Below are 13,719 nucleotides of genomic sequence, written 5' to 3'. Positions count from 1 at the left end.
TCCCCCTTTCTAACAAGACTGATTGTTTTCCCCAATGACCGCCAAATGTTCCTTGTATCTCTGTTCGTTAGCATTCATGCTCCTTGAGTCTCAGTTGGTGCTGAGCCAACCAACATTGCTTTGTATTGTTAGGTGGGTGTATTCATTTTCTACTGCTGCTGTAACAAATTAACACAAACTTAGTAATTTAAAACAGTAAAAATTCATCATCTTGCAGTTCCGGAAGTCAGAAGTCAGAAATGTTTCTTCCTACAGTAAACTCAAAGTGTCCACAGAGCTGCATCCCTTCTGGAGGTTCCAAGGGGAATCCCTTTCCTTGGCCATCTTCTAGAGGCCACATGCATTCTTTGCCTTTGGTCCCTTCCTCCATCTTCAAAGCCAGCTGCATAGCATCTTCAAGTCTCTCTCTGACTCTGACCCCCCTATCTCCCGCCTATAAAGACCCTTGTGATTACATTGGGCTCACTTGAAAAATCTCCCCATCTCAGGATCCTTAACGTAATTCTATCTGCAAAGTCCCTTTTATCACTGGCAGGTAACATTCATATTTCAGAGATATGGACGCAGACATCTTTGGAGGACAATTATTGTGCCTACCACAGTAGGTTGTTTTGTGTCTTTGTATAAAATAGGAGTTTAAATTTTTTTCTTTTTACAATAGTAATAATATGTTTATTGTGGACAGCTTACAAAATATAAGCCAAAAAAGAAGGGAGGGACGGAGGGCGGGAGAGAAGGAGGAAGGGCAGGCACATACACCTAGGCAATATTTTGATATGCATCCTTTTTCCTACCTTTATGTGTAATAATATTGATTCAAAAGGAATTTCTTAAACTGTATATTCATTTTGTTTATGGGGTAAGTAAAACAGTAAACAAAATTTGCGTGTATGTTTTCATAGCCCTTTGTGTGTTCATAGTAGCCCTTCAGTACACATTTGTTTATTGATATTAAATAGATGCAGAGAAATTGATGGGTTTTCACAAATAATTAACTTTACATTAAGGAACTGACCTAAGCACTGTGATAAACTGATCTCACATCTTTGTGTTTTATTCCATTCTTGACTGTATCTCTTGGTAACATTTTCCTCTTATTTTTACCTGTCAATAATCCTTAGACCATTTTTTATTTAACGATTCAAACCAGTTCATGCAGTTCATTTTCTTTCAGCTTTTGAGATGAGACAGTGCATACTAATGACTCCCATGTATTTGTGGAAAAAGAACTTTCCTAGAGTGCAGGCTGCCCAGTGCAGTGATGTGAAGTCCAGGAAGTCTGCAGTCTGAGCCACCTCACGGAGGTGCTCAGAGGAAAACAAGTATCTGAGAGAATGCAAAGTAGATATAACACTTTTATTTCAAAAAAAAAAAGAACATTTTCTACTAAACATTTAAAAATATGAATACTACACTCACTCTAAAATTTATTTTCATGTCTTTTACTATATAAGTGTTTCCTGCTTTTAGGGGTTTATTAGACGTGATGCTTTCAGGTGATACTCCCTATAACACTCAACTGTATTTGTTATGGTTTCGAGAAAAGGTGTCATTTGGGACAGTATCCAGTGGAGTTTTAATTTAAAGGAGCAAGTTTTAAATGGTGTCACTATTTAGGTGTCCTGATCATCTACTGACAACCTAACCCATGGATAGAATTGTTTTGCATCTATATTCCAATACTGTGTTCATCGTTCCTTTTTTTTAAAATCACTACAGCTATAAATAATTTGATATAGTACACTTGTTTAATCTCCTATTTTAAAAAATGGGGGTTATGTTGCTTTTTTCTCCGCAGGTTGAACTGAAGTTGGAAGTTTATTTTAGTTGGCAAGTTCTTACTTTTTAGAAAAGTTACCAGGTCACTCAAAGTGCTGCAATGGTTGCCTGACAGTCTGATGATTCAGTGCCCGTTCCTGCAGAACGCTCACCTGAAGAGCATCTCTTGAACCTAGTCTACACCTAGTGCAGGTGCTTGAAAGCCTGAAGGAAGGAGGGTCCCTGACACATTCTTCCTGCTCACTCTTCACTTAGCACCTCCCCCGTGCAGAATGTCAAGGAGGACAGGGAAGGAAGGCAGAGGGGCGAGGGAGAAATAGCAATAGCTAAAGCAAGAGCATTTTCGCCTGTTCCCCAACCCTCATTCCCACCAGACGACATGAAGAAGGCCAGGTGACACCTAAACACATACCTGTAGTGAGCTACATGAAAGGGTGAGGAACTTGGACCCTGGGGAACATAATCTTTTAGAAAAAACAATTATTAATAATAAGAGACTGGTGGAGGCACTATCCTTATTATACTGTTTATTAAAGAAACTTGACCTTGGCTCTGGAGGGAGACACTGCCCCTCATCCAAGATGGTTCGCTATACAAACATCCTTGAAAAGATAACCCAGAATAGACTTTCAGTGCCTTGGCTCGGCAAGAGGTACAAAAACACAAGAGACGGGCAGAGAATTATGTGCTGACACTATATTATCTATATACTTATTTATTATCCATCTTCTCTAAAGAGTATTAAGTTCCAAGTAGGTAAGGATTTTTGTCTGTTTTGTATAATTCTCTACCTGCAATGCCTAGAACAGGGCCTGGCGCACAGTAGGTGTACAATAATTATTTGTTGGACGTATTAATGCATGAGTATGAATTGATCAATTTCCTAATGATTTATTTAGGGATAAGAAAAGAAAATAACCTTGGTATGTATATATTACTATTAATATGTAGCTCACTGGTGTTTTGATATTACCTTTAATAATGGTGTGAGAGTAAATTTCCACTTTAACACTGATCTTTATTTTATTAAAGCCACCAAATTTGATCAACATACACATTTAAAGAAAAGCCATGGCAAAGGAGATTTTTACCAAAACCTACTAAGGATTTTGATATGGTGGGAACTTTGAAACAAAGAGCTGCCTGTAGACAGATCAGTAACAGTGAATATCTCAGCATATTGTTTATGAGGGGCCACATGCATTTAATTAAAATTTCAGCTGAATTTTTTCTTAAGTGGTTAGATTCAATTTTGTTATGTGTAATACTTCGTTTATGCTACAAATTTTCCATTTGTCCTTTGGGTTTACGTAATTCTCCCAGTTGTATCAAACACGACGATATTCATCTCTTTAAATATTCATAGGTTGTATTTGGTTATGGTGCAATGTTAGGCTGTATTATAGTTTAAAAAAGAAGTGGAGTGGGAGATTAGCTCTGCCACTAATGAGCTTTGTAACCTTGGACAAGTCTCTGAATGCCTGTACCACATTTTCCACTATTCTTTGAAGAGCCAGAATAGATGCTTTTTAAGATTCCGATTCTAGGTCTTTTTGGTTTTGGTTATTCGCACAACTGTCTGTTGTTGTTATTCTGTGTTCAGGTGATGTCCTTGTTGCTGTGAATGATGTTGACGTGACCTCTGAGAACATAGAGAGAGTTCTGTCTTGCATTCCTGGACCTATGCAGGTATGGACACTCATTGTCTGGGTTTTATGGTGAATTACATAAAATAGGGGCATCTTGGACTATTTTCTTATTTTAAGATTCTGGAAATTATCGTGTACAATGGGTGAGTTATATGTACACACTTAAGATATTTAAAACATTTTTGATCTTGTTAACATTTTTAGTTTTTGGAGATTGTTCAAAAAACAGAGAGAAGTATCTACAAATAAAACTCATCCTAAGTAAAGCAGGAACAAGAACAATAATAAGTACATATGGAGTGACCAGATTGCCATTATTAACTACCATATGTGCTGATGAAAATCCACTTTCTAGAAAGTCATTTTAAACAGTCATGGAACTTTCTATTCTCTGGCTTATTAAAATCCTTATTGCTGTGAAGTTATTTTGTGTATGTGGTTTTATTATTAAAGCTACTTATACTCTTGTCTTGATTTTTCTGTTATCTAATTTAGCCTTACTGCTGAGCTTTCGTTGAGCTACTTATTTTCCATTCTTTGTACGTAAAAATAAACCTCTTTCAAAATAAGTTATTGTGATACTCTAAGCATTGACATGTTGTATTAGAGATGACACTTTTAGGTAATTAGATGTATTTTGAAAGTGCTATACCTCCTATTTATGGATGTTTTGTTCTTGCTAGCAGCAGGAATTAGCGTCCTCTCTTCTGAGGGGTAGAGAGGACGATATACTTGAGAGAGGTTGGAGACTCTGTCAGGCAGTAAGGCCATGAAGCAGTTTTTGGATGAGTCAGCATGAACAGAAACCCTGATAAGTCAGAATCTTATCTGCATCTACTTGAGATTCTGAAATAGTAGGTCCCATGATAAAATTCCTTGTTTTTGAAGAAATAAGATTTCCCTATGCTCACTGTCTTTTCTTAACACACACACACACACACACACACACACACACACACACACACACACTCTCTCTCTCTCTCTATAAATTTAACTGTCTTTGGAAATGTAAAGTGAAAATGCAGGAAGTTTAGTAGATTTGCATTTTAGGAATGTAGCACTCTGAATGGGACTGGGGGTTGGGAAACCAGGTGGTCAGCTTTAGAGTAGTCCAGAAGAGGTGATAAAGACCTGAGGTAAGGCGTTGGCTGTGGATATGGACGAGGAGTCGATTAGATGTGTGATATGTGGGAAGTGAAGAGGACAGTTTTTCCTGCGGGTGAAAGAGGAGTCCTAGATGCCCTCCAGGTTTTGTCTTGAGTAATGCAGTGAGGCTACCCCAAAGAGAAGAGGATCAAGGAGAGAGAATTTGCTGAGCCAAGTAGACTCAATCCCTTTAGAATTGTGACGAAGGACTATTCAAAGCATCTGCCCCCCCAGGGAGAAAGGATCAGACAGCAGAGAGCAGCGAAGATGTGAGAGACACAGCAAACCAGGTGAGATGGTCTGGTCTGGAGCTGCTTCAGATTCTGACAGCCTCCCCACTCCCGTATGTGGAGAGGATGGCATGGTAGCTAATGGGGAGGGAGAGGATTTGTTTGTTTGTTTGTTTGGCAGAAGCTGGAGGCATTGCTTGTTAAATGGGATGGGTTGAAGATAGAAGTAGAGAGGGGTAATGAAAGCAACAAGAGTTTGGAAGAGAGCACGTCCTAAGACCTGAGGGAACTGGGCGGGAAGGAGGAAAGAAATGATGGACAGATTGCACAAATGAGAAATCGTGTTGAGGGAGATAGGAGATGAGGAATGATGAAACTCATCACAGGTTAATGTCCATGGAGGAACAACAGGAAACCCTTTTCATAAGAGCTTCATATAAACTATCTCATATTAGATGTTTCTTAATAACTTTTTCCCTATAAAACACATAATATCTTTAATATTTACATATATCAAACCCTTTTAAAAAATACTACTTAACTCTTAATTTGGTTATCTGTCTCACCCTTTATTATTTTATCAGGACAACTAGATTTCCTGACATTGTAAGCTTTTTAAAAATGTCTTGCTAAAGTGTAATTATCTTTGAATTATGAAGCCAACTTTACTTAAATTGAAAGAATGGCGGCTAAAATAGTTCCCTAAAGAATTTTAATGGATGGTTCTGTAGTGTGTGTATTGGTTTGAGTTTTTGTCATGGTTAAGGGGAAAAGTGTCCATGCACCACAGAAAAAGCACTGTTGTTTGCCAAGGATAGCATTCAAGTTAGTTTTCAAGTTTGTTGCTTTTCACGAAGCATAGCAAACCAGTCTTCTATTTTAGGTTGCTGTTGCCATCTAAGTAAAATTGGTGACTTTTTATTTTAAATCTACCAACTCATTTCCTTTTGTGAGCTCTGGTGAGTCACACCCTATCTTTTGACCTCTCTTTCCATCCATGAGAATCACAGCTGGAAAGGACAACTTCCCTGTTTTGAGTCATGCTTGTTTCTCTAAGGACCCATCTTCCTCTAGGGTCACACTGGTCTGCCCCCTCTCACAGACGCTCCAGCAGACCCAGCCTGTCTTTGTGACACCTGCCTCCCTAGGATGTCACTCATCTTGTGTCTCCCCCTCCCTCCGCTCCATTCCTTCCCCAGGCCCAGTGCCAGGACAGCCTTCAAGGCTCCCATCTATCCTGTCACAAAGTCCACGTTCAGAATTTCCCCAAATTCTAGACTTCTCACATTTTCAAGGAACACCACCTCAAAGGCTCCCACATGTTTTCTTTTGGATACTACTAAATCCTCATTCTCAGATACTGAAAGAACATCCTGACCACCAAGCCTTGTTCACTGCATCAGATCCTTGTTCAAGGATTTCATATATTTATGCTTATGTTTATATTTCTGTATGCATATATTGAGCATTACCCACCAGAGCAGATGCCGCCCACAGAACAGTCTTTCGGTCCATGTAATACATGTTGCTTGTTTGGGACAAAACCACCCATCAAACAAATACTTTTTCACATCCTTCTAAGATTATTTCTAAAACAGTCTCACTCTGTTTCAACTCTGTCTCAACTCTGCCTCACCTTAACCATATATTAATTTTCATCAGATAACTCTTGATTGTTCCCACGTATGAGCTCGAATTTTTTATATTCTTGTTTAATTCACTTAATATTTCACCCCCCCAATATACTAATTTTATACTCAGCCTTTTTTAATACAGTATTCTAATACCAAAGGCCCATTTTTCAATATCAAGGAAACATAAAAAAATTTATTAAGGTTGATCTTTTCCATTTGGAATGATATTAAATGTTTTGTAAAGAAACATGATCATCAGGCCTCAGAAAAGTTTCATAAGGGATTTCTCTCCTATTCTCTGTATAGATTGCTGCTAATTGTAACCTAGTTTATCACAATTACAGTGATACCTTGGTTTTCGAACGTAATCTGTTCCGGAAGAACTTTCAAGTTCTGAAGTGTTTGAAAACCAAGACATGGTTTCCCCATAGAAAGTAATGCAAAGTGGATTAATCCGTTCCAGAACTTTAAAATCATGCCCTAAAACTGCAAATTTAGCGTGAATTTTACTATCTAATGATACCATAGATCCATAAAATTTATGGCGTTCATAAACCGAAATGTTTGTCAGCAGAGACGTTCGGAAACCGAGGTACCACTGTAACTGAATTTAGACCTTATGTGTCTTTTCTACTTCTTAATAAAATCAACTCTGAGAATTGTTTTAGAAAAGATGTTCACTTAATTAACTTTAGGTAGACAAAGATAACTTGGTGCCCCAGATAGCTACAGATAAGCAAATACCACAGATAGCTATAGATAAGCAAAATTGAACACATCATAAATAGTCACTCCTTGCCAACAAAGAGAAGATAGCTAGGTATTTTTCTTTTGGAAGGTTTTATTCATCAGAGATTTATTGCACATTATAATACAAAGAACAGTAGGATGGGCTGGTGGGATTATGAATAAATTTTTAAAAATAATATGTTTAATATTTTCAATAAAAATGTATAAATATATAAAGCTAATTTTTAAAGAATTACTAATGTGTTAGTGTTTATCATATAATTAAAGTTGGCCTTGAAAAGGGTACCTCTTGTAATAAATTTCTAAAAATAGGGGTTATTACTGTCTTGATAATAATTTTTAAATATTTCCCCCCAAATGCAGCTGACTGCATACAAACAATTTTATCTGATTTTAAATATTGACCAGCCTTCTTTATTCCCCAGCTTTACTGAGGTATGATTGACAAATAAAAATTTTATATATTCAGGTTGTACAATGTGATTTTTTAAATTATACACCATGATTATTTAATATACATATATTGGCCAGGCTCTTGATTCTTTTATTTTTTTACTTTTAAAATTTAATCTAATTTTAAGAGTCATTGCACATTAAAGTTTAAACTAAAAATTTTGTGATTTTTAATTTAAAATCAGTTAGAACGTCATGTTTTACTCATATAAATTCTGATAAGATTTTAAACATTAGGAATACTTTATGCCTGTATAGTTTATGATGATGTCCTTGTTACACAAAATTAACTATATTAAGTGAAAACTTCTTTTAGTCAAGAATCATGCTGGTGCTTTGAAATGAGCGAGTTATCTTTGGCCAGCTGACATCTAGACACGTATCTCCTTTTTCTAGGAAAGGTAATTGAGGAGTCAGATGGAAAATGGCCACATTCTGGACTCTTACCAATCTGGTTTGATATCAGGCCATGAAACAAAAACAATCTTGATAAAACTGATAATCTTAGGGCCATAGTCCAAGATCCGGCATGTTGATCGTTTTTAACTCTCCTTCACCTTTATTTTAAAGGACCACAAAGAATGTCTAAGAGAAGAATGTTTGAGTATCACGTCACTTGAAAGGAGCATAACTCTGGTTATATGAGGTCACTTTTCATCCTGAATCTCTTCCTTTCACTTTCCCCAGATGAGTCAGTGCTATCAGTGCTCACCATGTAGTGTTACTCTTTATTACACTATCAGATCATACTGATTTTTGTTTTTCCGTGGCATTTCTTGTTTTTGCTGTCAATACTTAGAATACAATGATTAAGTTTAAATAAATGCATTTTTGTACAGAGAATTATACATTCTTCCTCACTAGATATTTATAATAATGTGCACCAGACACTGGGCTAGGAGCCAGACACAAATGTAAATAGAATACACAGTCCCTGCCATCGAGGAGCCCACACATCGAATGATGTCTGACCATACGGTACGCACCTGAATGGGTGTGCACGCAGAGCCTCCTTCCTGAAAGCTGTAGCTGACTCTCCCTTGTTGAAACATCAATACATTGTTTTCATTTTTAAAGGTGAAACTGACATTTGAAAATGCATATTCTGTGAAAAAGGAAACGACTCAACCAAGACAGAAGAAGGCACAGTCAAACACAGGAGATTTAGTCAAACTTCTATGGGGAGAAGAGGGTGAAGATACCGAGCAGAATGTCCTAAACACTCCTCATGTCGTTATGTATCTCACGCTAGAGCTGGATTCAGAGACGTCAAAGGAGGAGGTGAGTGTCTTCCCAGAAGGACAAAGGCAAAAAGTAGGGACCTCTTATAATCTCCCAAGTAAAGATTATAGTCTCCCAGGTGAAGAGTAAGTACTTCTCTCAGTCATTCTATGTCTTTATAGTTTTGGTACGTCTCTTCTAATTGACAAGTTCAATGAGTCCATTTGTGGAGATTAGTGAAATACTTGAGTTTCTTCTGTCTTCTTTAAAAGTTTCTATTTGTACTGATTTTTCTGTGATTTTTTATTTTATTTATTTTTTACCTTTTTGGTTGCTTGTATCATTACTATTCTTGCTGTGTACTCTATTTCTGTTTTTTTTTTTTTTTTTTGTGATTACTCTTAAAATATTATCATGTTATTTGTCTTAACAGATTCTAAAGTTAAATGCTATCTTAACCCTTTTTAAAATAATTCAAGGCCTTTAGGACACCTAAACTGCCATCATTCCCCTCTTTACTTACATGCTATTGTCATCAATATTTTAGTGCTATCATTTTTTAAATTCTACAAATTTGGCATAATTATGCTATTATTACTACTACTAATTATTATTATATTTCATACATTATAAAATGTATAAATTGTATATTATAAAACGCATGTTTCATACATATGTCATACAGTTGAACCTTCTTAAATTTACATGTATGCTTACCATTTTCTTGACTCATTCTTTCTTATGTCTTAGACTGTCCTTACTTATTTTTCTTCTTCCTAAAACATGTATTTTAGGCATTTCTTTTCAGTGAAAGCCTGTTGGTGATAACTTCTTTTTATTGTTATTTATCTGATGATGTGTTTTTCACTCCTTGAAAGGTAGCTTTATGATCTCCATTGCATTAGTCAAAATAGACCAATCACTATAACAAACAACCCTAATATCTCAGTGGCTCAACATAATAGAAGTTTATTTCTCATTTCAATGTAAATGTTCCTGGTGTGGCTCAGTGAGTTGAGCCCTTCAGCTAGTGGTTCCATTATTCCCAAGAGCTGCAGAGTCCTCTGTTGCATCTTTTGCCCCTAGTTGGGCCAATGAGAGAAGAGCGAAAGCATGTTGAATCCTATGGCACTTTTCAGAAGCCTGGCTTAAAAGTACTGACATCTCTGCTACCCATGTTCCAGTGCCTAGAACTAGTTATATGGTGTTTCTTGATACAAGGAAGTAAGAATTGTAGTCTTCCTATGTGGCCAGGAAGAAGATGAAGTACACACATGATATAGCTTATGCCAACTAGGTAGAAAGTTATGGTCTCTATTCTGTTTGAAGATAGTATTCTTTTGTCTTCTGACTTCCATAATTGCTGTTAAGAAGTCTACTGTCAGTCGTTCCTATGTAAGGAATCTTTAATTTGTTATGTTTCTTGCTTCTGCTCTGCCCAAACTGTTGTTTAACTTCTCCACTGTGCTTTCTGTTTAAGTAGTCGTAGCTTTATCTTTAAAAGTTCCTGAAAAGTTTTTAACTAATCTCCATTCCGACCTGCTATGCTTTTCCTGGTAGTTTCTTGTTGCTTGCTTGTCTTAGTGATTCTGTACTTTATTTCTCTAAGCATTTCATACAGAGCTCTTCTCTATTCTGTATCTGCCCATCCCACTGTCTCTAAGTCCTGAGGGGACGCTGACCTGTGGTGGCTTGCTTTCTTATGTCCTTGAGGATCACTGACTGAACTTAGTGCTTCATTTTGGGAGTCCGGTTCCAAAGTGGGAATGCTATCCTCCAGAGAGAATTTACTTCTTCTGACACTGACCTAGGACACTTCAGCCTTACTCAGGGTTCTGGGTTTAACACGATGGTCCTAAGCTTAGCTCACTTACCAAGCCACTAGCCCAATGCTCAGTGTCCTGATTGAACATAGGTGTATGTAGGCATCAGCCCTCAGCACAACCCTGCCTCTGCTTCCTGTCCCCCACTCACCATGCCCAGCTGAGGCCCAGCTTGCTTTGCACTGGTGGGGAAGGGAGTTGGAAGAGTATGGAGAGGATGTCCTTGGAAACCTCTCTACTTCTTACATATCCAGCAGTTCAACCGGGTATCTAGTTGTTTTACAGTACAAGGGTCTCTCAAATATCTAGTTCACCATAATGCTTCAAGCAGAAGTGAGCTCAAAGAGGTTTTACCTAATTTACATTTCTTTGCTTTTGAAATCCTTGCAGCCTATAGTCTCAGTGCCAAAGCTGTTTTATCCAAGGGGTGTATTTCCTTATGTCTCTTCATATATCAAAATTTAGTCAATAACTGAAATGGAAAAGAAAGGTTTTATTTATACATATTTTTATAATTTTCTATGTTCTGAAAAATACATACAATTCTGGAGTTAACAGTTCTAATTTCTTGCGTGTATTATTAGTCCTTTATATCTTTAAAACAAATGAGAACTTTTAATCATTTATTATATAAAACACACAATAAATTTCTAGGATGGCAGCACCCTGAATCTCTCTAGATTGTCTTAGAGTAGGCTACTGCTTTGGCCTTTTGTCATCCTTGCCTTTCTTTCCATGGGAAAGTGTGGAGATGTTTCTCAAATGAACAGATTTCTGTCTGTTGACAGCCCTGTATCAACACTGTAATCAAGGGAGGCTTTTTATTCTTATTGAATAGAGTGGAAGCTGCTGCAAATGCATGCTGCTAATAAGTGCTTAAAAGTACAGCTAATTAAATTGGCTAGGTACTGTCCAGCTTGCCAGCTCTCTAATAGGGAGGCTTTCTGGGCTGGTCATCGTAGCAGTTGGAAGAGGTTTTCTCAACTGACCCTTTTTACTGGTTTGACTTATTTTACACTAAAATGTCATAGGGTTGTTTTGTTTTCATGTGAATTGCATATTTAAGAAAAGCTTGTCTTCTTTAAGTTACAAGATTTGGAAACTTCATAAAACGAATCAAAGAGAATATGATTATTTTTTCAAGGGATAGTTGTTATTTGGTGAAATACAATAAGTTTATTTACTAGCCAAGTTTTAAATGTATTAAGTCAGCAGAGAAGATCTTGACTGATGTCTGACTTAATTTCTAAACTGTTTATACACTAGAAATATTGCAAGAAAATTTGAGTTGTTAGGCAGCATGTATTTGGCCAACATATTCCATACAATTTGCATATATTGAATGTGCTTAATAAGTATAAAAACCAGATGTGTCCAGTTTATCATTATTTATATTTGTCCTAATGTAAAAATTGCCAAGACGTGGACACCATATCACATAATTATTTCTTGTAAAGAGAGACCATAGCAAGGAGTAGAACACGCTTAATAGAGTGAACCAAGGAAAAGATCTGATGACATTTTAGGAGCTTGGGCTTTCAGTAGTGGTTATATTAATATTTATGGATATTGTCATTAAATACCATAAGTGGAAGCTATTCTGAATTCTCCAAAATTTTATTTTGCCTGCTTATCATATGCTTGGTAAGAAAAATAGCACGTTACTTTATGTAACAGTAAAAAAGTGAGGTATAGAATGATTCATCCATTTGTGTAAAAGTTCTAGCATGATGCACATACTGATTTTGAAATTTGTTATTTTATTTTGTAAAAACTGTGTTTCATGGGCCCATGCTCTTCTTGAAAATAGAAAAATATTTAGCATTTTGTGAATTATATAGTAGAGCTAGTATTTTCCAAAAATTAAAATGTGTTCTCTTTTACAGTTTTAATTCAGATTAATTTGTGGTGGGCAAACATTTTCAAATTTAAGTCAGATAAGATTTTATAATATCATAATACTTCTTTCTTCCTGTCTGCACTACTTTAATGTAGTGTTCTATTCTCACTTTGGAAGTTTAATTTGAGATTTGTCTTGGATTTAAATATTTAACAATTTCACTAAAGATGATGAAGATTATCTTATAAAAGTCGGTATAAAAGTAATTAAATTTAAAGACTCCTAAAAGTTACATATGGTGTCTGTGTATATATGTAAATACAGGGGATAAAAATATCTGTATAATGAATTATAATAAAATATTAGTATTAGAATTTATTGTAAAGGAGATTAAAGTTTAAAACGTCTGAAATTATTCCAACTAATTAGTGTCCTACTCAGTATATATTTTGGTATCATGACCAATTTTGATGGTCTGTAACTTATTTTCAAATGTAGTATTTTTAAATGCTAGGTAATGTGTTAAAATTCCAGATCTCCTTCTCTCTTTATGTTTGAATACAACTCCCACTGAAGCTGAAAGGATTCATTTTTTTTCTTTTATTACTACAAAGTCTGAACTTCCTGTGACAAACATGATGGTTGAAAAATTTGGGGAGTATGATCATTTCTGTTTGTTTTCATTTAACAGCAGGAAATTCTTTATCATTATCCAGTATCCGATGCATCTCAGAAACTTAAAAGTGTGAGAGGGATATTTCTCACCCTCTGTGACATGTTGGAAAATGTAACTGGGACACAAGTTACTAGGTAATAATTGATTTTTCCTTATCTTTAATTCTGTTTTCTTTCAAGTTCTTCACCTTGGTTCTGACAAGCAGAATGCTCATACAAATATCTATTATACAAATATGTTTGTATCTATAATGCAGCTATCTACATACATAGCAGACAGATATCTGCAGATACTCTGTTTCTCACCTAAGTTATTTCTACCAGTTATATATAAGGTGTAGGTTCTCAATATAGCTGTCGACTCAGTGTCTTGGCAAACTTTAAATCACAAAGTTGGACTAATGACCTATACTGTAGAATTTATTCACGAAAGTGGCATCTCTTAAGCATGGTAGTATGATGAGTCTTGGCTTTTTCATGCTTGTATCTTGATTATTAACTTGGTAAGCAATACCTTTG

At 36.0% G+C, this 13,719-nt stretch overlaps 1 protein-coding gene across 1 annotated transcript in view; it reads left to right on the top strand.

Moving 5' to 3' along the window:
* INTU (inturned planar cell polarity protein) overlaps positions 1-13,719 on the top strand; it is a 53,098-nt gene that overhangs the window by 14,280 nt on the left and 25,099 nt on the right. Inside the window, exons 3-5 of the mRNA XM_019749039.3 lie at positions 3,383-3,468; positions 8,719-8,922; positions 13,217-13,335. Coding sequence (XP_019604598.3) covers positions 3,383-3,468; positions 8,719-8,922; positions 13,217-13,335 — 409 coding nt within the window. The remainder of the gene's footprint in view (positions 1-3,382; positions 3,469-8,718; positions 8,923-13,216; positions 13,336-13,719) is intronic.

This window comes from Rhinolophus sinicus, chromosome 15, assembly GCF_057876585.1.
Source record: "Rhinolophus sinicus isolate RSI-liver-muscle chromosome 15, RSI-T2T, whole genome shotgun sequence".
NCBI classification, from domain to species: Eukaryota; Metazoa; Chordata; class Mammalia; order Chiroptera; family Rhinolophidae; genus Rhinolophus; species Rhinolophus sinicus.
Note: the sequence above shows the minus strand (reverse complement) of the source record. Positions and strands in the feature narration are given on the sequence as shown.